At 42.7% G+C, this 22881-nt stretch overlaps 1 protein-coding gene across 2 annotated transcripts in view; it reads left to right on the top strand.

Moving 5' to 3' along the window:
* The window catches only part of MSI2 (musashi RNA binding protein 2), a 538989-nt gene extending 519996 nt beyond the window's left edge, over window positions 1-18993 (top strand). For both annotated transcript variants that reach the window (XM_027870531.1, XM_027870532.1), the window contains exons 13-15: window positions 10757-10965; window positions 12598-12670; window positions 16247-18993. In XM_027870531.1, the coding sequence (XP_027726332.1) occupies window positions 10757-10965; window positions 12598-12639 (251 nt within the window). In that variant the 3' untranslated portion in view covers window positions 12640-12670; window positions 16247-18993. The remainder of the gene's footprint in view (window positions 1-10756; window positions 10966-12597; window positions 12671-16246) is intronic.
* Window positions 18994-22881: the final 3888 nt, after the last annotated feature.

The raw sequence follows: 22881 nt of genomic DNA, 5'->3' as shown, positions 1-22881 counted from the left end.
CCTTGCTGGGCCTTTCCCTTGTCTGGGCCCTAGAGCCTCTCCAACTTTTGTTCCTCAGATCCCCAAGAGGAGAGGGAGAAGCTGCAGCTTTCTCTGTTAATTTGGCATAATCCACAGGTGATAGGAAGCCCCATGGACTAAGCATCCACAGCATTCAGAATAGTGCTTCAAAAATAGTGAGAGGCTGGATAGAGCTCTGGCCTTGGAGTCAGGAGGACCTGAGTTCAAGTCCAGCCTCAGACACTTGACACTTACTAGCTGTGTGACCTTGGGCAAGTCACTTAACCCCAATTGCCTCACATAAAAGCAAAAAAAAAAAAAATAGTGAGAGGAAACATGATGTAATGGATAGCAAGTCGGCCTACAGTTAGGAAGACCAGGGTTCTAGTTCCACTTCTCACATACTGAAGTCATCTTAACACTCAAAGCCCCAGCAACTCTCTCAAGGAAGGAGATCTTAACCTATTTTTGTGGTATGGACACCTTTGGCAGTCTAGTGAAACAGACAAACCCTTTCTCAGAAGAATATATTTAAATGCATAAAATAAAATACATAAAGCTACAGAGGAAGCCAATTATGATGAAATACAGTGATAGATAGATAGATAGATAGATAGATAGATAGATAGATAGATAGGTAGATAGATAGGTAGATAGATAGGTAGGTAGAGATATAAACATTTTTTCAGGTTTGCAGTTGTCCAGATTAAGAACTCCCTCTATAAGCTATAAAAAAGGTACCAATCTGGCATCTTTGGCATATAAATTGGCAGAGGAGACATCTCATTGGGGGCTCTCTATACCAACAAACACATGGCTACATACATGGAAAGGAAACATAGTCCTTGCCCTGAAGGAATCCCAGGCTGATGAGGAAGCTCCCTGTTCTGCAGGAAAAACCCCAGTCCTTACCTTGCTTCCAGTCCAATAGCTCATTGGAAAGAATATTGGACCTTCAGTGAAAATAGACCTAGGTTCAAATCCTATCCCTAATACTAGCTGTGATACTATGAAATAGTTACGTAATCACTCCAAGCTTCAGATTTCTTATCTGCAGACCGGGAATAATACCTGAATTACCTACATCATGAGCTCAAATGATATAACGGACAGTATTTTGTAAACTTTGTTCAGCTGTTAATTAAAACAAGACTGCTGTGGCCCTTAGGGAGTTTCCAGTCTCGTAGGGGAGAATGTCATCAGAAATACACAAGATTCATTTTTTATATTATACACAAACTCATGACTAAGCATTAATGGTTCAACAGCTCTCACCTTTGTAGCACCCCTCCCTTTCTGCATCATCAGCCTTCCTGTCAAAGCCAGCCCTTGCCCCACACGCCTCCATAGGATTTCTTCCCAGTTCTCCTTTAGTGAGTTAGACTCAGAGTTTTTATGACATACACAGAAGATGCCCATACCTTTATTAGGATGGTAGGGGAAGGAGGTATACCTGCCAAAATTTAAAACTTGTTCTGCCCTCCTGAAGGTCATGATTTAAGGGCTATAATATAGTCAACTAAATTTTTCATACTGATGGAGGGGAACAGTGGCAGAATCCAGAAATTATTCTTTATTTGGCATGAGAATGCATTGTGTAATTAATTATGGTTTTGGCAGTAGATTTGCCTTCCTAATTATGTTTTGCATGGACTGATATTCAAATTAGTTTGCAGTTCCTGAGCACACATTGGGTAGAGAATGGGATGTAGCCCAGAAACATGCTAGAGGGTCAAAGAGAATCTGGCCTGAGATTAAACCTTGGCTACAAATAGTCTACAAAGTGGATAATTGAGAGCTGATAGTAATGTTGACCTTGCCTATTGGGGAAATGTGAAACCAGCCAAAAAGTAAAAGAATTGAGGCTCTTGTTTCATCCCTAAGACACTCAGACCCTTGGGACCAGCTCCTCTGGGAATTTAAAGGGCTCTGTAAACATTCCATCTGCTCTCTCCACTCTTAGGGCCCACCCTTAGGACCTTAGGACTGGATCAAAAAATCCAGTGCATATACCTCAGAATAGCCAATGCCCTCTGAGAGATTCCCTCCCTCCCCTTTACAGTCTCAGCCTTCAGGCTTTTGCTTATGGTACACTTGTTCTGATCCACATGCCATTGCTTAAGGAAGAGATGGAAATACTCTCACTGCCAGCTGTTTCCAGTTTTAGTGGCAGGATGCCTTCCCCAATCCAACACTACAGCAGCTCTGTCCTTCCAGGCTCCTTTCTACTGCTGCCCTGCCCCCATTCCCTAATGACTCTCTCAAAGCCCAGCACCAAGCAGAGCCAAGTACAGATAGTTGCCACATGATTTCCTCTAAAACCCTAGAGTGAGAAGAGACCTTGAGATGACCATCTGGTCCGGCCCTCCCGCATTGGACAAATAACATGAAACCTCCCAGAACAGATGTATGGCCTTCTCTCAGGTCTTCAGGGGCAAGGGCTCTGCTCTACCATCATTCTCTTTGATCATCCGCTTGAATGTTTTATCTCTTGATGAGTAAGAAGTCCGTTTTTATGTCCAACGTAAAACCTTTCTGTTTTAATTTAAGCCTATATCTGCTCAGTTTGTTCCCAGGCAAACATGGGGTATGATTGATTGTCATTGTCTCCAGTCAAACTTGTCATAGATTTCCAAACCAGTAGTACTTTCCAAAAGCCCAGTGAACCAACGGGTTTCTTCTCATTAAAGGTCTTCAGGTAAAGGCTGGATGGCCACTAGCTGGGGACATTGAGAAGGGGAAGCGTTGAATTAGGCAGCCTCTGGGGTCCCATCCAGCTCTGTGATTCTTCAACTTAAAGATACAGATTATCTATCATTCCTTTATCAAAATGAAGTCGAAGGATGGGACTGATCAATTGACTGGTATTTATAATGTGCCTACAATGTGTCAGGCTGTGGGAGTATGACTGCAAAGAAGAAAACAGTACCTACTAGCAAGGAATTTACATTCTAAGATCCCTCTTAAGGAAAGTGAGACAGAGGGGTGAACCTTGGGTTCTCACTGCTTGAGGAGAAGGCTCATCCTTTCACATGGGGTGAAAGCCGTGGCCTTCAGGGCCATATCAGACTCAGGGGCACGCAGGGAGTGAGTTGGGGAGCCAGATCAGGAGCTAACCACTGAGACAGGCTCATTGGTGAGGGCGTGAGAGAGGCAGAAGAAACAGCTGACTGACTTTGTAGTTACAGTCAGGCAGTTAATTTAGTCTTGTGTTTATACAAAAGTAATCCACTTTGTGTACTGATAAAAGACACCCCCCCCAAAAAAGAGAAAAAAGCCCCCCATGTTATAATATTTTAATAAAAATCAACCTTATTTCTTCAGCTTTTTGCTTCACAAAATTATGACGATCCCTTCCTTTTTGGTTTGTTTTTGCCTTTAAAGGAATTCCCAGTCCATTCCTAAGGGGGCACCTGTGCTCCTTCTGAAGGCCTGAATCCATTCGGAGCCCCTTTCCCCCAGGAAGTTCACAGTTAAGTTCAGTACACAGTCAGTCCTCCACAGCTGCTGGCAGTGAGCCGTAGGAGAGCTGTTCTCTGACACAGTGAGGTGACACACGGTATGTTGGACCTGAATTCAAATCCAGCCTCAGACACTTTGCACTTATGTGACCCTGGGGTACATCACAACCTCTGTCAGCCTCAGTTTCCTCATTTGTAAAATGTGGATAATAATAGCATGAGGCTCAAATGAGATAACATGGAATGCACTTTGCAAACCTTGTACACGTGATTGTTGTTGTTGATGATGAGTCATTTCAGTTGTGTTCGACTCTTCATGATCCCATTTGGGGTTTTCTTGGCAGTGATCCTTCAGTGGTTTGCCATTCCTTCTCTTGCTCATTTTACAGTTCAGGAAACTGAGGCAAACAGGGTTAAGTGACTTGCCCAAGGTCACACAGCTAGTAAGTATCTAAGGCCAGATTTGAACTCATGAGGATGAGTCTTTTTGATTCCAAGCCCAGTGTTCTATTCACTGTGTGCACACACACTCTCTCTCTCTCTCTCTCTCTCTCTCTCTCTCTCTCTCTCTCTCTCACACACACACACACACACACACACACACACTCTCATTATTATTTGGCTTTAAACACTTTTTGGGTGTACCTTATTTTACATAGAGATTATCAAATTAAATAATATCTGTAAAGCTCTTAGCACATTGCCCAGTACATAAAAGACACTTAAATGCTTTTTCTTTTCTTTCTTTTCCTTCCTTCCTGAGACTCTCAGAATGTCAGAGCTAAAAGGGACCTTAGAAATCATTTTGTCTAACCCTCTCATGTTACAGAAGTTAGTAGTCCTTTTATTTTTGAAAATACAATCCTTTCCAGAGCTGCTTTTCCATTATTCCTAATTTAGCTTTATAGGACATTGGCATAGAACATATAAGATCCTCGCTTTCTCCCACTTTTGTTCTTCCAGAGAGCTGATTAGAGGCAGCTAGGTGGAGCAGTGGGTAGAGCACTGGGCCTGGAGTTAGGAAGACCTGAGTTCAAATTTGGCCTTAGACACTAGTTTTGTGACCCTGGGCAAGTCACTTAACCCCATTTGCCTCATTTTTCTCATCTGTAAAATGAGCTGGAGAAGGAAATGGCAAACCGCTCCAGTATCTTTGCCAAGAAAACCCCAAACGGGGTTACAAAGAGTCGGACTGGATTAAACGACAAAAGAGACTGATAAACAGTTAAATATCAATAGCAATGGGGGCTTGGTAGGAACCTGGTCAGTGTGAATAATCACCCTCTAATTGATGTGACTCCAAAATGTGGGTTTTCATATAGAAGGTTTTCTCAAAACTAGGCCTGCCCATATCTTGTTTTCAGTGAGTAACAGGTCTACCAGCCTAATTATTCTTTGCTTACACTTATGATGGACAGAGCGTTCATTCCCTGGTCCCACACTGGCTGAATATCGAAGACCCAGAGGCATGGCAGAGCTTGGCCAGGAGTCAGCTAGGGTAAAAGTTACACTATGATGATGGAGAACTGTTCGTTCTGCCTACTAGGAGAAGAGTAACCCAGCTGTCTTTGAGCGCCTAGACTCAGACAGACTCACAGGGCCTCAGTGAAAACTGGAAGGGATTTCAGCATACTGTTCCCTCTCTAGACTCAGAATCCAGTTTATAAATCTCGGCACAGTAAATACAATTTGGGAAAGCCGGTGTCCCACTGCACCTGACCGTGCTCGGTCCCAGATTCTGGCCCATCTGTCTCTAGAATGCGATTTTAAAAAATAATAATAATAGCATTTTATAGCTCTTTAAGATGTATAAAGTGATTGACGTAAGTTACATCACCAGTCAACCATTTACACTTCAGGTTTCTTGCCCCCTCCACATCCCCCTCCAGCCCCACCATGGATTACTGAAGAAACTTTGGAACTTTAGACTGTAAGCTTCCTAAAGGCAAGGACCTTAGCTCTATTGACATCCTTTTAAAGGTTCCTCCCCAGCTGGCTGCTTTCTGAAAGTCTGGGCACATCATGCCCTCCCTTTCTCCGCACTTCTGTTTATACAATAATGGCAGGAGGTGCAGAGACCCCAGGGAACCAGTTTTCAGGTAGTCAGCTCTGTGTTCAGTCTGTAGTGTTAAATTGACTTTCAGTGAAAAGAAAATTACCTTGTTTTTAATACATCTCCACCATGGGAATGAACAGCGGCTGACACTGTTTTTTATGGAGAAAAGTGGCTGTGCCCAATTTTTTCACTCTCTTTTATTAAACAGGGTAAATTGTATTCATTTTAGAAGAGGGCTTTTTTCTTAAAGCAGCATGGGTAATTCCCCAACTGTGTCTCTGGGGGTCATTGTCAAGGCAAGTTAAGTCAACAGACATTTATTAAGCACCTAGTGTGTGCTGGGCACTGGTGATAAAAAGAAAGGCAAAAATAACAACTTTTTTAGAGCTGAAAGAATTATGTTTCCTACCCAAGGAGAAGTAAAAAGGGGGTAGGGTCTATCATTTGCTACTTGTGTCACACTGGGATCTAACTTCTCTAGGCCTTTTCCTTCATTGTAAATTGGGGGAGTTGAATTAAAAGACTTCTCTCCCTTCCATCTCCAGATCTATGATGACGGAGTGAAGGAATTCACTGCCAGAGATATAATGGTTCTGTAAAGGTTATGAACCCCTCTCCCAGCTGCCTGAAGAATTCAGGGTTCCATTCTCTGCCCTCTCCTGAGCCGTGATCTACTGGGAAAGCAGGGGAAAGGTTAGAACGATATGAGAGCCAGGCTGGCTGCAGTTGGACCAAATTCCTTTGAAGCAGCCTTGGTAAAAATAATAATTGTACCTCACATTTACATAGTCCTTTACTTATGGGCTTAGAAAGTTGTCTGGGCCAGTGGTGTCAAACTCAGATAGAAATGGAACCCACCAAACTAAACCATAGGCAGCTAGGTGATGCAATGGATAGAGCACTGGCCTGGAAACCAAGAAGACTCATTTTCGTGAGTTCAAATCCAGCCTCAGACACTTACATGCTGTGTGACCCAGGGCAAGTCACTTAACCCTGTTGGCCTCAGTTTCCTCATCTGTAAAAATGAGCTAGAGAAGGCAATGGCAAAGCACTCCAGTATCTTTGCCAAGAAAACCCCAAATGGGGCCACAGAGAGTTAGACATGACTGAAACAACCGAACAACGACACCATCATAACTTGTCAGGTTCTACTTGGATACCAACTTTGTCATCCCATGCTATCTATGTCCCCTGAAAATTCATACTCTAACTAAGTGATTAAAATATTGAACATAGTCAAGGGCGGGTAGATAGAGCACTGGACCTAGAGTCAGAAAAACATACTTTCAAATCCAGCATGAGACTTACTAGTTATTCCCTGGGCAAATCACTTAATTGCTCTCTGTCTCAGTTTCCTCATCTGTAAAATGGCAAAATAAACCATACATAAGGATGCCTATGAACTGTATATTTACTTAGATAACCTCATATTAACATTTTTGTGTTTCATTGTATTTTTATTTATTTTGTTAAATATTTCCCAATTACATTTTAATATGGATTAGGCAGCATTCTAGAGCACTGACAGGTTGAGGATCTTGAACCCAGGTCTTTCCAGGCTTTGAGCCTCTTCTCAATCCACTACTCCATGCTGCCTCAATAAAATGTTTTGAAGTTGGCAAATACCATTTGCATATTATCTTATCTGAGAATCATAAAAGCCCCGTGAAGTTGATACTAGAGATATAATTATCACCATTTAAACGGAGGCACAGAGAAGTCAAGTAACTCACCTGTCATCCCAAAGTCAGTCAATAAGCATTTATTAAGCACTTACTATATACCAAGGCACTGTGCTAAGCACTAGGGATGCAAAGAACAGCACCCATTTGGGGAGACAATATACCAACTACTATTTACATATGAGATATAGACAGGATATATGGAAGGCAGTCTCAGAGGGAAGGCACTAAGAAAGAGGGAGACTGAGAAAGGCCAGCCATAGAAAAGGGGATTTGAGCTGAGTCTTAGGGGAAGCCAGAAGTCAGAGATGAGATGGGAGAGTGTTCCAGCCATAAGGCAGGTGATGGAATATAGTAAATAAGACACAGCAAGAAGATGAGTGAGACTGGATTGTAGACTATATGGATAAACCCAGGTTTCGTGTTTTGGGTTTGTTTTATTTTGTTGTTGTTTTTAAACTCTCAGGTCTAACTATTAATCTGCAACATCTTATTGCAGGCTTGCTTGGAGCCTGGAGGATTGGTGGGGCAGGGGGGCAACATGGATGTAATTGGAGCATTACCATGCAGTCTTTCTCTCAACGTCTATCAAGGATGATTTTAGGGAGACTTTGTGGGACTGCTGTACCCTTTCTCTGAAGTTTCCTAAGCATTTCTCCTACCAAGGAGGAAAGCATGGAGGCTGGAGGGGGAAGAGAGAGGAGACGGTAAATAGGGTGCTTTAGGAAGTGAACTCTCTATTTTGAGTATCCCCTCCCCATGCCATCTGGTCCTACCCGAAACCTTCACGGGTTTACTGTGGTGAGAAGAGAGGAGAGCTACTTCTTCTCTCTCTATTCCCCCTCCCCTCTCCACTGGGAGCAGGACTGGCCAGTTCCATTGCACAAATCTCCCTGGATAGATTGGGAGGCAAAAAAAAATTTTCATTTTCTGAAGCCCAGAAGAAAAAAGTATGTTAGACCAAGATAATGCAGCCTTTGGAATATCTCAGCTTGATGTTTGCCCCCTTGAGTGAGGAGCCAAATGTTATCTCCAAGTTTAATCTTTTATATTCAAAAATCCCAGGCTCCTTTGTCGGCCGGTACATTTTTTTCCCAAAATAATCTATCCATTTGCTTTGGGCCTTTGTGATTTTGCTTCTTTTTCTTCTCTTTCTTTTTCTTGAGTATTTAACCTATTCTTTCCTTTGGTCAATTTATTCATTTCCCCAAAGGGGTCTTACTATAGCCCCTCTTATTTGAGGGACCTGGAGAGGCAGCTAATTTACAATTCACGTCATTCTGCCTTACTCTGTGACCTTGGACAAGTCACTTCCTGCCACTGGGCCTCTGTTTCCTCCTCTGTAAAACAAGGGAGTTGGACCAGGTAAGCCCTAAAATCCTTTCCAGCTCTCATGCCTTCTGTTATGTACCACAGCCCAGACAGGTTTCCTCCATTATTCCCATCACCTTGAGTTGTCCTGATAGCTCCTCCTGCCTCCACACCTAGTTTGGCTAGTTTGGGTCACTTTGTTTCCTCCCCATCCCCAACACAAAGATTAGGGTAGAAATATGTTTGCCTCTCAAGTCCCATCAGCAGTAGACTCCTCCAGCCCTGAGAGGCCAAAGGGAGGGAGACAGGACTTAGGGATAGCCCCAAATTATATTCTCCCAAAGGGTGGTCCATTTGGATTTGTCTTTTTCTTTTCTGATTGCTAATGCATTCCAGCAAGGTAGTGAACCAGAGAGGCGGCAAGTCAAGTCAAGAAGTATTTATTAAGTGCCACCTATGTGCCAGGAACTGTAATAAGTGCTGGGGACACAAAGAAAGGGGGAAAAACCAACCCCTGCCTTCAAGGAGCCCCCAATCCAAGATAACCATTTCTGAAAAGTTTCTTTCTTTCCTTAGAGTTGAAGGAAGTAGCAAAAAGGAGACAGGTGTGAACCAGAGATCTGTATGGAAGTTCCTGTGACCCTTTATGAGATGAGCCTTCTGTTCCTTCCTTCAGCAGGCTAGGGGTGTGACAGTGCCCTCTCTAGGCTCACCCCATTCCTTTGTCCTTCCCTCTACCCAAAAAAAAAAAGCAATGGGAGGAAATTCATAATTGAAAGTCTATTGGGAATTGGAGATATGGGGAGAGAGACAGCAGTGTTTACCTCGGTTAATGAGGATGCTGGGTGGGGGTGAGGGAGGGGCCAGACAACTGGGTGGGGTGGGGTATCTGGAGTGAAGGGGACTGGAGGCAAAGAGGAGGGTATTGCTATTGTCTTCAGTTGTCTTCCTTCTGCCCCACCAACTGACCACCGCCATCCACAGGATAGCAAGACCTCAACCCCCTGGCATCTCTGTAGCAAAGGTATATACTGAGCTCGCTCTCTCTCGGTCTCCCTCTCTCTCTCTCTCTCTCTCTCTCTCTCCCCCCCCCCCTCCCTCTCTCCCTCTCCCTCCCTCCCTCCTCCCCTTCCCCTTCCTCCCATCCTTGTTGACATGTCCTACATCCAGGGGTGATTATGAGAAACCAGTCGTTTAGATATAACATGCTTCAGCTCTGAACTGCTTCACTTAGTACCCTCTGTATTCACACTTCTCTCTCTTCTTCTTTTAAAAAAACAAAAACAAAAACAAAAGGGAAAAAAAGCAATCCCCCTTTTCCTTCTACCTAAGGAGGTGAGTGTGTGGGTGCCCTACAGAATCTTTGACTCCTCTGCTTTGTTCCCAGCCCCCAGGCCTCCTCTCCCCATCCCCTCCATCCCCTGCTCTCCACACCTGAAGGAACTCCTTTGCTGTCATCATTACTGTTATTTTAAGACTCCCAAACTTTCCATGACATACCACATCCTCTGACCACGTTTCAGTGTCCAAAAAACCGTTCATGCAGTGCTCAAAATGGTGGGGAGGCGGGAAGAGGGAGAGGAGTGGATTGGGGGTGGGGGCGGGGAAGGAGGTGGGTGAGAGATCTTTTTTTTGTGTGTGTCTTTTTTTTAATGCCGTATATCATCTAATGGATCCAAAACAAAAAAACACAACCAAAAGAATCCCCCCCAAATATCCACCCCCTCCCAAGATTTTTTTTTTTCTGGACACGATTTGCTTTCTTTGCTGTCCGTTTTAATATCAATATTAACACAATGTGTAGTCTAAAACTAGTTCCTTTGTAGTTTGCATGGGATGTGAATGCTGTCTCAACGTGCCCAGATTTAGAACAAGAGTGCATGAGCATCAACTCAGATGTGGAATAATATTTCTCTCTTTATACATATATATTTATATATTTATCTCTCCTACATATCTCTATATCTATTTCTCTCTATTGTGATAATTCGGTGGGCAGCGAGCACCTCCAGTTGGTTGCAATAGTGTGTTGAATGATTGTTTCTTATTATCTTTATATTTTTGGAGCTCTGAGCTTCTTAGTAGTAGCCTGGGCTGACTATTGAGTCCCTGCTGATGTTATCGCATGGCCTTGGTTGAGTGTTAGAAGTTGGGCCTCAGCTGTATTTTCTCGAGTGTTTGGCTTGTAATGAACGGTGCATGCCTGGCTTCTGGCCTCATACCCAGCTTTATTCTCTGCACACCAGTCCTGAATAGCTACAGTGCTCAACCGAATTTTGGCGCGCCCGCTTCCCCGGCAGGCTCCAACCCAGCGCGGCCAGGAGGCTTCCCTGGGGCCAACAGCCCAGGACCCGTCGCTGACCTCTACGGCCCAGCAAGCCAGGACTCCGGAGTGGGGAATTATATAGGTGCAGCCAGCCCACAGCCTGGCTCGGGCTTCAGCCATGGAATAGCTGTAAGTATTTGGCTTTTTTTCTCCCACCCCTTCCTTCTCTCCACTCATCCTCCCCAACCTCTTTTGGCTGGGAGGGAGGGTGTATTGAAAGGATCTAAGGTAGGGAGGGGGTGGAGCCAGTGGGATGTCCCTATGGGATACCAAACTGGGTGAGTTTTCCTTTCCCCACCTGGGAGCAAAGAGCCTTTAAGAAACCCTCCCCTCCAAGTCTTCTCTCTCCACTGGTCATCCAAGTTGGAAACTCACCCTTATGGCCTGCTCTTCCAGGGCAGCATCTTAGACCTGTAGAGTCCCCATGCACCCCCCCTGGCCTGCTTCACCCTGGGGTTATAGTTGGTGAAAGGCCCAGGGGAGGGATGTCTGGGGCAGGAGGGCTAGAGGGTGGTGATGGAAACCCAGGCCTGCTTGTTTTCTAAAGTTTTTGTACAGTATCCAGGGTCCCCCTCAAGTTCTTTAGAAACAAAAGCCTCCAGGAAGCCAAATGCATTTGCTATTTATGATGCTCTGTGGTTCTATAATCTAACTAATACAAGCAAGGAAATTTGCTTAACAAATTTGCATGCTGTTTTCAGATTGTATTGTCTTTCCCCTGCACTCCCCACGTGTGTGTGAGCATGAATGTGTCTGAGCCCGCTCACTTACTGTCCCTGTGTCCCCTTTCCTCCATTTTAGAGACAAAACTTTCTACATCCCCCCCCAAAAAAAAGAAAAATTCAGCAAGATAGGGAAATGACTGGAGTCCCAGGTAACATCTTCAACAAAATCTGGGACTCATTGGGGGAAGTAGGCAGATATTATTGGAGAAATTGGGTTAAGAAGGTGGGAGGGAGACAGGGTTTGGGGAGCCAGAGCCTGGGGGAGACCTGTTCCTTATAGTGTGAGAATCACCTTCCCATGAAGGAGGACTTCCAGTCTTGACCCTTGACCTCTGGGTCCACTTTCAATTCCCATCTTAATGTCACTTAGGTAACTCAGAGCGGTAGTGCCATCAGATAAGAAATATTATTATTCATCCAGCAGCTTCATCAATTTAAATGACCAGCTCTCAATGCCACCTATCTCCCCAATTCTACCTCAAGAAAAAGAGGTCTGTTTGTTCTTGAAAACTTAAGTGTTTGGACTTCTTCATAGACCTGCTTTTAAAAAAAAATCACTGCACAACTGGCCAGTTTTTCAGTACTATGGTGTCTTAAACCCCAGATGGAACCTCTAGGGCCATGGAAGAAAGTAGCCATCACCCGCAGCTTATAAGGTGCTGGCCAGAATCCACAGCCAGCCAACCTCTCCAACCTACCTATCTCTGATCCCAATCCCACTTCCAAATTAGGCTCTCAACTTCTTTCTCTGAAACAGAGCCAATAGTGCTTTAACTTTTATTATGTGGGGACAGGGGTGCTCATATTTTCTCCCTCCCCCATCCTCTTTCTAATAAGAATGATGACTTTAGCCCAAGTCCCTCAAGGTGCGGTGTCTCAAAATGACACATTCATGCTAGCAACCACAGCTAGTCTTGTTGACGCTTCCTTTTCCCAAGAATTTCCCAGTACATTCCAATGTATAGCACCCTGAACAATCTATCTGTTCCAATGTATAGTGCACTCACTGATGACCTTAACAATTATGCAATTTTAGGGACCTTTGATTGCAACGGCCTTTACAAATGGATACCATTGAGCAGGTGTTCTTGTTGCCATCTCACTCTGAGGTATTAAAGTCTCTGCCATATATCTCTGCCTTGTCTGGGAGTGTCCATACATGTATGGGAGCTGAACATACATATAAGGTCACACCCTCTTCTCACTCCCCAACCCCATCCACTCAATACTTTTCTTTCTTTGGACTTCCTTTCCAAAATCTTTTCTCCCCACTCAGTTTCAGTCATACCCCTTTTCTCTTTCTCATTTTCTTCCCCTGCTCCCAATCTTCTCTCTCTCTCTCTCTCTCTCTCTCTCTCTCTCTCTCTCTCTCTCTCTCTCTCCCCCCCTTCCCTTCTTTTCTGCCTCCATCTACCCTTCCTTTCTCATCACCCTTTTCTTTCTTGAAATGTAATCAAGACTATGGGAAACTGGAAGGAGATCTTGTGCCCAGCCATGTGCCATGGGTGGGTTTGCTGGTTTATAAACACCAGGAAGCAGATCAAGAAAATGGCCCTGCCCAGCTTTCCCCAGGGAAATATCCCTGAGGAGGGGGTGCAAGTGGTCAGGGACTCCTGTGCCCTGGAGTAGGGTAAGTCCCCCTCTTCAGTTTCTGGAGTCTTTCCAGTGTTCAAAGAAAATTGAACCAATGAGAATTCTACAGTTAAAAAACTGAACTTAGTGTTTTACTGAAAAGAAAACATTTTTTGCCTATAACTGGTGAGCAATTATCCAGATTAGAGCACTAAAACCTGAGCAAATTAAATTAACGACATCACCTGCCTAACATGGGTTTGGATCACTGCCAGTTTCCTAACCTTTTTAACTGAGCTGAAGTTAATTAAATATTTTTTTGAATCGTGCAAAGTTGGGGTGGGGGGAGAACAGTAAGGGAACTTCCTGCCATCTTCACATTTGAGAGTAAATATTCGTCATTCTTAGGAAGACATCGTTGAAGAGGACACGGGCTTCTTCCTATGAAACCACCAAAGGTGTTTTTTGCTGGCATGTTAGTTTAGGGATTTGAAGTATGCTAATTACACGTGCCTCCCTCTTCAGGGTGGAAGAGTATAATAGTAGGGTACAGTTCTGAGCAACTCTTTCCTGCAGCTCATGATGTGTATTAGGGTTTGATGGAGTGTGGGAGGAGGCTAGAGGAATGGCCCTCTGTTATTTTGGCAGAATACCATAGTAGACATGAAGGGAGGAATGTGGTTATTTGGCAACAAATTCTCTAAAGTCCCTTCCAACTCTATGAACTTGCCATTGGGTTGGCCCACCTATCTAATCCTTTGCTGGGGTTATGAGTTGTAGGGAGAACCAGTCTCTGATTCTCAGCTCTAAAGGATAGATTTGCATTCCTTAAGGCAGGATGCAAAAGCTTCTTTCATTCTGCCTTTATAACATCTCCCATGGCTAGCCACTGAGTGGGGCCATGGTATAACGTGGGTATTTCAATGCCCAACCAAGTGACTTGACAAAATGCCTTTATTCAGCTAGGTGGCGCAGTGGATAGAGCATTGGCCCTGGAGTCAGAAGGACCTGAGTTCAAATCTGGCCTCAGATGCTTACCAGCTGTGTGACCCTGGGCAAGTCACTCAACCCTGATTGCCACCCCAAAAAAAATGCTTTCCCTTTATTACATCTGCCCTCATGTTTTGGCACAAACATCACTTCAGCAACTTGCATGGCATCCCACTGGGAAGACGGGCAAGGTGGACAGTCCTGTAGTAGAAAAGAGCTTTGACTCTGTCGTTAAGAGGAGTTATGTTTGCATCTTAGTTCTTCTTCTTAGGGAAGTAACTGAACCTCTCTGGGCCTCAGTTTCCTCATCTGTAGAAAGAGGAGGTTGGACCAAGGTGGTATCAGAGGTCCCTTCTAGCTCTGGGTCTTTGATCCTGTGAAAGGTATTGCCATTTTTGCAGGTGGGGAAAACTAAGGCACAGAGTGGCAAAGGACACACAGTCAACAAAAGAAACACCAGTAATCCACCCTGAAGACCCTATGGGACTTCTGTAGGTCTGTAGGACAGAGCCTCAGAGTGGCAAGCTGAGCTTAGGAGAATTTCTGAGGTTTTCTAATGTTAGTGCTCAGGGGTGGGGGGTAGCAGATATGTGGCCAAAGCAAACTTATACTTTGAGGAGAGTATTAGACAGAGAGGGGGGAAGGTTAACAAAGTCATGTCAACTAATCCAGCTGCCCATGTGCCCCCCCTTTTAACCAAGTGAATAATATGTCTGAGTTTCCCCCTACCCACCATGTGAGTCCTGACACTTTCATTGCCAGCCTGAGCCCAAGGCTATTAACTGTGTGAAGAGCTGCTCGCAACTAATTAAGACTGATTTAGGGGCAGAGGAAGAGAGGCAGTCACAGGAGATTGAGGAGAGAAATCATGTGACTGAGAGGCCTTGTTGTCTCAGATTATTTCAAGCCTTTGTGGAGTCTGAGGAGGGCGGGACCAGACCTTCCTTAATCAGGCTGGGCCAGATAGCCTCAGCCAATATCGCTGCTTGTTCTCCCAGAAAGGGATGAGGCAGTATTCCGTATCCACCCATTCCTTCACCCTCCTCCCGGTTCCCCATAGTGCCTTATTGCTTTTTAGGGGCATTCCATCCTCGGTGAATGTCTCTCAGAGCCCATCCTGTTTTGGTGATAAATTTTCCTCCCAGGGTAGAGTGGTGAAATCTGGAAGAAATGTGGAGCCTGGCAGGTGTGGGGGCAGGAGGGGAAAGAGAGGTGAACTGGACAGCAAAAGACTAGGAGGTATTGCAGGCAGGTCACAAGTCTTAGGACCAAAACAGTCACTAGCTTTTAGCACCATCTGTACAAGGCAGGTAGATGGTCTAGATTTAAGCAAATGGCCCAAAACAGGGAAGAACAATTAGCAAGTCTACAAACCATGATTCTGTTTCTGCTGCTGTAGACAAAGCTCAAAGAAATTCCTTTTGAGTGTTGTGAGTTTGGCACCCTGGCATGAAACATAGCCCTTATGAAATTCAAATATGCTGGTGGCTGCAAACATATTTTCATTATTTAGACACATCTAGCTTTAGAAATAGACACAGATGCAGAAACAATCAGTGGGCGTATTTGTTCTATATATAAATTCAGAGAGACCCTGATTTACACGTAGCATGTTGATAGTTCATGGACTATAGCTACCTTCCTTTGCTTCATTACTGAAGGCAGCCAGACCTATATAAAACATACCCTTTGAATCAGGCCAGCAAGAGTAGCCCACATCCCCGCCCCCAAATCCAGATCCAGGGTAGAAAAGAGGTTCCTTACTTGTGAGCTTAGGACAGCTGGAGGATGGGAGTGAGGGGTATTAACTGATTGCAGAGGGTGGTCCAATCCAGTACTGTAGTGTCCAGCTGCTATCCAGTGGGCCTCCACATGGTGGTTCGAAGGGGACGGTCCTCAAAATTTGTATAGATTACAAAGGGGTCCTCATACACACAAAAGTTTGAGAACTACTGGCCCAGATGCCTAATTACACACACAAATAGTGACACAGGGCCCATAAGCCACTTTTGAAATTTCTGTGTGAAAAGTAGCCCACCTACCAGTAACACTTCTCTCCTCCAACCCCCACCCCTCTCTGTGTGTTCCCATTCTGGGTGTGTCTGTCCTCTCCTTTCCAACAGAGCATACCTGGATGTCCAGGCAAGACTGGGCGAAGTTTCTGAGTGGCCCTTTGTTTAGGTGATGTCTTCAGACCTGGACACCTTCAGCCTCACTCCCCACCCCCACCCCCACTGGAGATGGCTCACTTCGGACTGAGGGTTGAATTCAATCTCATCATCTCATGAATCTGCTGTACTATATAAGATAACAGCTTTTAAAAATGTGTATATAATCCATGATTTTTGTGGGTTTTTTGTTTTTTTTTCTTGATAGCTCCCCTTGTCCCATCCTCACCCCCATACCCTTCCTTTTAAATATCTTTGAATCACATTTGGTAGTGTTTTTGACATAGTCTAGTAGCCTTGTCGCTTTAATATGTAGTTAAAAGCTAACCATAGTATAACTGTTATATTAAGGATTTTACTTTCTTTTAAAAAAAAAAGTTTTTTTGGTTGTGATTTTTGGTTCTGTTCCTGCTTCAAGGATGCTGAGATGGTAATGTGACTCTCAACCTTTTGGTGCCCATTCTGAAATTGTATAACTTTTCAGGTGGAATTTTAGCACACTCTGAAATTCGAAGTCGAGAAACGCTGGAGCGGGAGTTGGGCATAAAAGTTTCTCATTTGCATTTGTAGAAGCGAGAGCATAGCTTAACTAACAGGCTCTTTAGCGATTCATTTTTGTGATGTCTCTTTGTTAACCTAAGTATATCTATTTTCGGCAATAAGGTAAGGACGACAACATTTCAGTCGTCCTTCTTTTCTATAAGTGCTTTTTTCTGTTGAAAGAGGTGATATTATAAGATTTTTTGAAATTGTGAATTCTGGAGAAAAAAATAATAAGTGCTGTAAATACAATTCCATTAACTACATAGAAACTATTAAGAAAGAGAAAATGAAAAAAAAAAAACTATTTTTGTGAGGGACTTCGTCCCAGGCAGTTTGATGATCTGTGGAAAGAAACAAAAAAGGAAACCAATTTTTTTTTAAAAAAAAAAAAAAGGTCAATTTTTGAGTTTTAACGTCTAAGAACAATCAGCTGCCAGGGCTGCCCTTGATGAAGTCAAAAAGAACACAGTTTAGCTCTTTTGTCAGTACATTAGACCTAAGAATTCTACTAGTGTCACACCAGCATACTCACTGCTCCTTTGTACACAGCTTCCAATGAACAGTCTAGTTGTATTTTTTAATTTAAACTATGAAATACTGCTTTTCCCGAGACTTTGAAAAAGATAGCAATGTTAATATTTAACGTATTTAAAGTTCAAAGCACACCTGTTTGGCTTGGGGGAGGGGGGAGGGCATATTTTTTTAGTCATTTAAAAAATTAGATTCGTTTTTATCGTCCAATCATTTCAGCTCCTCCAAGTGTCACCCAAGACGCTTCCCTCTTTTCTCCCCTTCCTCTCTCTCCCCCTCCCCCAGTCTGGAGCCCTTGGGCCAGGGATGGCTAGTTCTCCATTGTTGATATCTTTATCCATTATTCTTTCCATTAACAAATTAAGAAAGCAAACTCTTTATGTTTTTTTTTTAATACCTCAGTGCTGCGAGTATCACCAGAGAGGCTAGGGAAGATTTTTTGTTTTGTTTTGTTTTTAATTTATTGTAGATGTAAACAGAATTAAAACATTTTTAAAAAGTATAAACATCACTGCACTGTGACTGGTGGGAAAAACTGACAATTTCCTGTTTGCACATGTTTAATATTTGGCTGTTATAATATATGGTCCTCAGTTGGGGAAAAGATACTTATGATGAAGGATATTTTTTAATTTAATTTTTTTAATATTGGTAAATAGGCCTGCAACAGCAACTTAGAAAAGTACAACTCAGTAGATGGCATTAAACAACAGCAACACCAACAACATACTGTAGTGTGAATATATTTTTCTTTTTTTAACGTGATATTGACAAGTTTTATTAATATTTTTTTAAATTGTTACGTTTATAAATTTGGTACTCGAGGCACAGCCAGTATGAGACACTGAATGCGACATTTATTATAAAGAGCTGCTGCACTCCTATTTTTATAAATGTTACTAATGAGTAGACTAATGTAGGCATTCACTAGGCAGGGTAGCGCAAAGGCATCTTCAAGCAAGAGGCGCCATGATGCTGAATGGAAAGGAAGGAAAAAAAAGCTTTGGGTTTTTTTTTCTTTCTCAGTTCTGATTAAGTAAATAAAATGAATCATGCTCTTTGTTTTTCCAACATAACATTTTAGGGTTGTTGTGGGTTTTGGTTTTGTTTGGGGTTTTTTTTGGGGGGGGGGTTGGTTCTTTCTTATTTTGGAACAACCAGGTTAAGTATAAAATGCTGGACGCTTTTTAAATATTGAGACTTGATCAAGTAATAACAATAAAGTAGATGGTTCTTTAAAAAAAAACACAAAAAAACAAAAACCAACAAAAAAAAACAACATAAAAAAGGAAGTCAATTCCCTGTGATTCAATGTCTGTGCCAGGGAATTTTTTATTAATATTTTGTCCATGTTGAGGATGTACTGTACTACCATTTGTTTTCTCTTCATTCCCTGTCACCTCATAGATGATTCTTTGTTGACCATTGTCTGTTAATAATGTATAAAATGGCTATCTTGTAAGTGTGCTGTCCTGATACTAGTGTAGTAACTTTTTTTCTCCTCTTTCTTCTAGTACATATTGGTAGGTGTATTGTAATTAAGGTTAAAAAAAAATTAGATGTAGTTATTCAGATTTAGGACCAGTAAGGATAGAACTTTCTCTTATTTAAGAAAACAAAATGCTAATTTTGGGGCAGTTTTTTTTTCTTTTTTAATTGTCTTTTTTAATTTTAAGGTCAATTTTCTTTTCTTTGTTTTTTTTTCTTTATTTTTCTTTTCCTTATTTTTCTTTTTTTTTTTCTGATCTGATGTGGTTTCAACTAACCAAAGGTCTCACAATGTTAAAATGCTGGCCAACTCCCCGGCATTTTGTAGATTCCCCGCCCCCCCCTTAACTTTCAAGGGGTCTGCCATACTACCTTAAATGCTAATGCTAGATATGCAAAACTGGATTTTTTTAATTTATTTTTTAAAAGAGGGAGGCATGGTATATTAAAATGATTTTACTAAGAGAAAAAATATTTTTTTAAGAATGTTCAGAAGAAATTGATAATCTGTGTGAATATGTTTTAGATGTTTATATACCTTTTGAAGAGACCCAGTAGCCCATAGCACAAATATTGTGGAATCTGATATGTTTCAATGTGGCTACCTAGGTTAAGGTTCACGTTAGTCCCCCCCCTTCCCCCTGCCCCAATCATCTAGAAGTCCATTTTGAAAGATTTTTGTAAATTATTTTAGCACTGATGTTCAGCCTCGTCTTTGTTTCAGTTAAGCTCAATGGCGACCTGGGAACCACCTTTTATGGGGGAGAATACCATTTGAGCAATCAGTTCTCCTTCTCCCCCAAGTTTGGGAAATAGCCACTTGTGTGACATTCTAGCCGCCAGTTGGGCAAGTCACTTCACCACTTCGGGCCTCAGTTTCCTCAACTGTAAAATGAGGGGGTTGGACTAGATGACCCTTCAGGGCCTTTCCAGCTCTACCTGGCTATGGTTCTGTCAGTCTAATTCCATCTGCCCAGGCCCCCAAGAGCACCTTGTCTCCCAATGGAAAGAGCATGGAATTTGCTGGACAGCTCCTGCACCCCTGTTCCTCTCCCATCCAGAAAGGGCAGTATTTGAGAGGACAGAATCCCTGCTTTTCTCTCCAGGAGCATTTTGAAAACATGGACAAGCCCAGCCTTCCTCACCCCACCCCAACCCCCATTGGAAAACCAAACAGAGCACAGGGCTCCCTCCCCACCCCACCACCCATTGGCTTGATTCAAACGAAGCCTGACCTGGCCTTTGCATTTCTATCCTTCATAATGTTTGTTTTAATTTGAACTTTGTAGCTTGGACTTTAAGGTAGCATGGCTCTATTGCTGTCCATTTAATTTCTCATCTTACAGCAATCCACAGCCAGTAAATGTTACACACATCTTATTAGACTAGTTCAATCATTGGGTAATTGTTGGTTCTAATGACCTGAAAGGTGTTCAGTTTTTTGTTTTTTGTTTTTATGGTTTTGGGTTTTTTTTTGTTTTTGTTTTGGTTTTGTTTTGTTTTTTCCTTTCTTTCTTTTTGTTTTTTTTTTTGTTCTATTTTTATTTTCTGGCTAGGAAGAAAAAAATTACCAACCTATTTTGATCTTTAGTGCAAGCGAGGGCTAGGGACTTAGCCTCCACCTCCACCAACCACACTGTTTCATTCTGCCATTCACTTACTTACTGCAGCATAATCAAGAATAAAGCAATATAGTTTACTACATTTTTATTGATGGTCAGCCATGCTTTCTGTATTATATTGCATATGAAATTGTTTACAAAAAAAAAGAACACTAACTCATACTTATCTTTAGTCTATTGGAAATGGCACGCAGGGACAGAGGGAATTTGGGGGGAGGAGAATATTTTTCTTGAATGTGCTTCACAGGCCAAGATATTTTCCCAAGGAAGGGGATAGCAAGGGATCTGTGTGGGGAGCAAAAGGGAAGGAGAAGCAGGCACATTGGAGATAGATATACACTGGTGGGTCCTCCTGTCCTCATCCTAATGGCATTGAAATACGCAGAACTCAGCTCAGCCCATCTCTTGGGCACAGACACTACATGAGGAGATCTTCTGTAAGTTAAGCAATACTTTAATACTGTAGTAAGTTTGTTTTTTTTAACCAAATAAACACACACACACACACACACACACACACACACACAAAACCACCCCATTGGCAGAAGGGCCCTTCATCAAAGCCCTGTGGCCAAAAGCTACCAAACAATCAAAATGGATTGTCTTTGACAGAATTTCATTTTAGATCTAGGGAGCCGGGTCAGGTAGGGGTTGGGGGGGTGGGGGCTGGACAGACTAAAAAAGCATCAGAGGCCTCTCCCAGCGGCTCTCTGTCACTGTATTCTGTACATACTGTCCCATCCCGTGTGGAATCTGTGAGTGTCATACTGAGTATGGTGGGCCAGCAAACCCACTGTTCATGGTGTATTGTAAAGTCAAAATTCCATGTGTACTAGGATGCAAGTTGAAGCATTTCATGTGGACATCAATGTATCTAAATAAAACTTTCCCCAGCACTGTGGCTGACCTCACCCTTACTTTTATACTTTAGTATGAAACTGATGAGAACTTTGGTAGTGAGTATTTTTTTTATATATATACATATATATGTATCTATATATATATATATCAAGCATCTTTCAGGTCTTTGTGTGTGGCTTACTTAAAGCCCTGTTGTAAAAACTACTATGTGGATGGCAGTCTCTCACATCTCAGATGTGGAAAGTATAATTTTATATTTGTATTTTCAAATAAATAAGTTTGTGAAAGGTTTCCATCCTCTACTGTGGTCCAGAAATCAATGTGTTTGTCTGACAAAAAAATAAAATAAAATAAACTGTTTTGAACAGAGGCGTTTGGTACTTTTTTTTCGTTCCAGGGAATCAGCTGGCATTCTGTCTCTGAGGCCTTGGGGGAGGGGGAGGAGGAAAGTGGGGAGAGAAGTGGGTGAGTTAAATCAACAGGTTCCTTTGTACCCTTCTAGAGGTTCTAGGCCTGTTCCAAGTCATTGGGAGCCTGGGTAATGAAAAGGCCTGTTCCTGCCCTCAAGGAGTTTCCATTCTTTTTTTGGGGGGGGTGAGGCAATTGGGGTTAAGTGACTTGCCCAGGGTCACACAGCTGGTAAGTGTCATATGTCTGAGGTCAAATTTGAACTCAGGTCCTCCTGACTCCAAGGCCAGAGCTCTATCCACCGTGCCCAGGAGTTTCCATTCTAATGAAGGAGATAAAGGTCTTATACTTGGTTTCAAGAAATTGACTTCATGAGGGAGAGGGGAGAGGGGGAGAAAATTTGGAACTCAAAATCTTATGGAAGTGAATGTTGGAAACTAAAAATAAATAAATAAATTTATTTAAAAAAAAAAGAATTTGACTTCACAAGTACAAGATGGGGAGAAGCATGGTTAGAAAGCAGCATGTCTGAAAAAGATCCAATGGGCTTAGGTTGACTTTAAGTTCAATAGGACCAATGATGTGACATGGTGGCCACAAAAAAAGATAATACAGTTGAATTAAGAAAGACATTTCCAGGGATTAGGTGGTAGTTTTACCATCCTTTGCCCTGTTCAGATCACAAATATGTAGTATTGTGTCCAGTCCTGGGCACCACACTTTAGGAAGTGCTCAATTGGAAATTAAAGGAAGGGAAGGGGGATATTGAGCCTGAGGAAGAAAAGACCAGGGAAATGGGGTATAAAATCTCTTGTCAAGCAAGAATTCAAAGGGCTGCCATGTGGCCACAGAACTAGACTTGTTCTATTTGGCTATAAAGAGCAGAACTAGGGGCAACTAGATGGCACAATGGATAGAGCACTAGCCCTGGAGTCAGGAGGATCTGAGCTCAAATCTGACCTCAGAAACTTACTAGCTGTATGACCCTGGGCAAAGTCACTTAACCCTGATTGCCTTTAAAAGAAAAAAGGCAGAACTACGATCATTGGATGGAAGTTACAGAGAGGCAGTTAAGCTTGAGGTAATGAGAAACTTTAGAGCACTTCACCAAAGAAATGGACCCTCCTTCATTGGAGA

Source organism: Vombatus ursinus, unplaced genomic scaffold (assembly GCF_900497805.2).
Source record: "Vombatus ursinus unplaced genomic scaffold, bare-nosed wombat genome assembly UNPS02014797.1, whole genome shotgun sequence".
In the NCBI taxonomy this organism is placed as follows: domain Eukaryota; kingdom Metazoa; phylum Chordata; class Mammalia; order Diprotodontia; family Vombatidae; genus Vombatus; species Vombatus ursinus.
The sequence above is the reverse complement of the archived record's forward strand: the minus strand, read 5'-3'. Positions and strand labels throughout refer to the sequence as shown.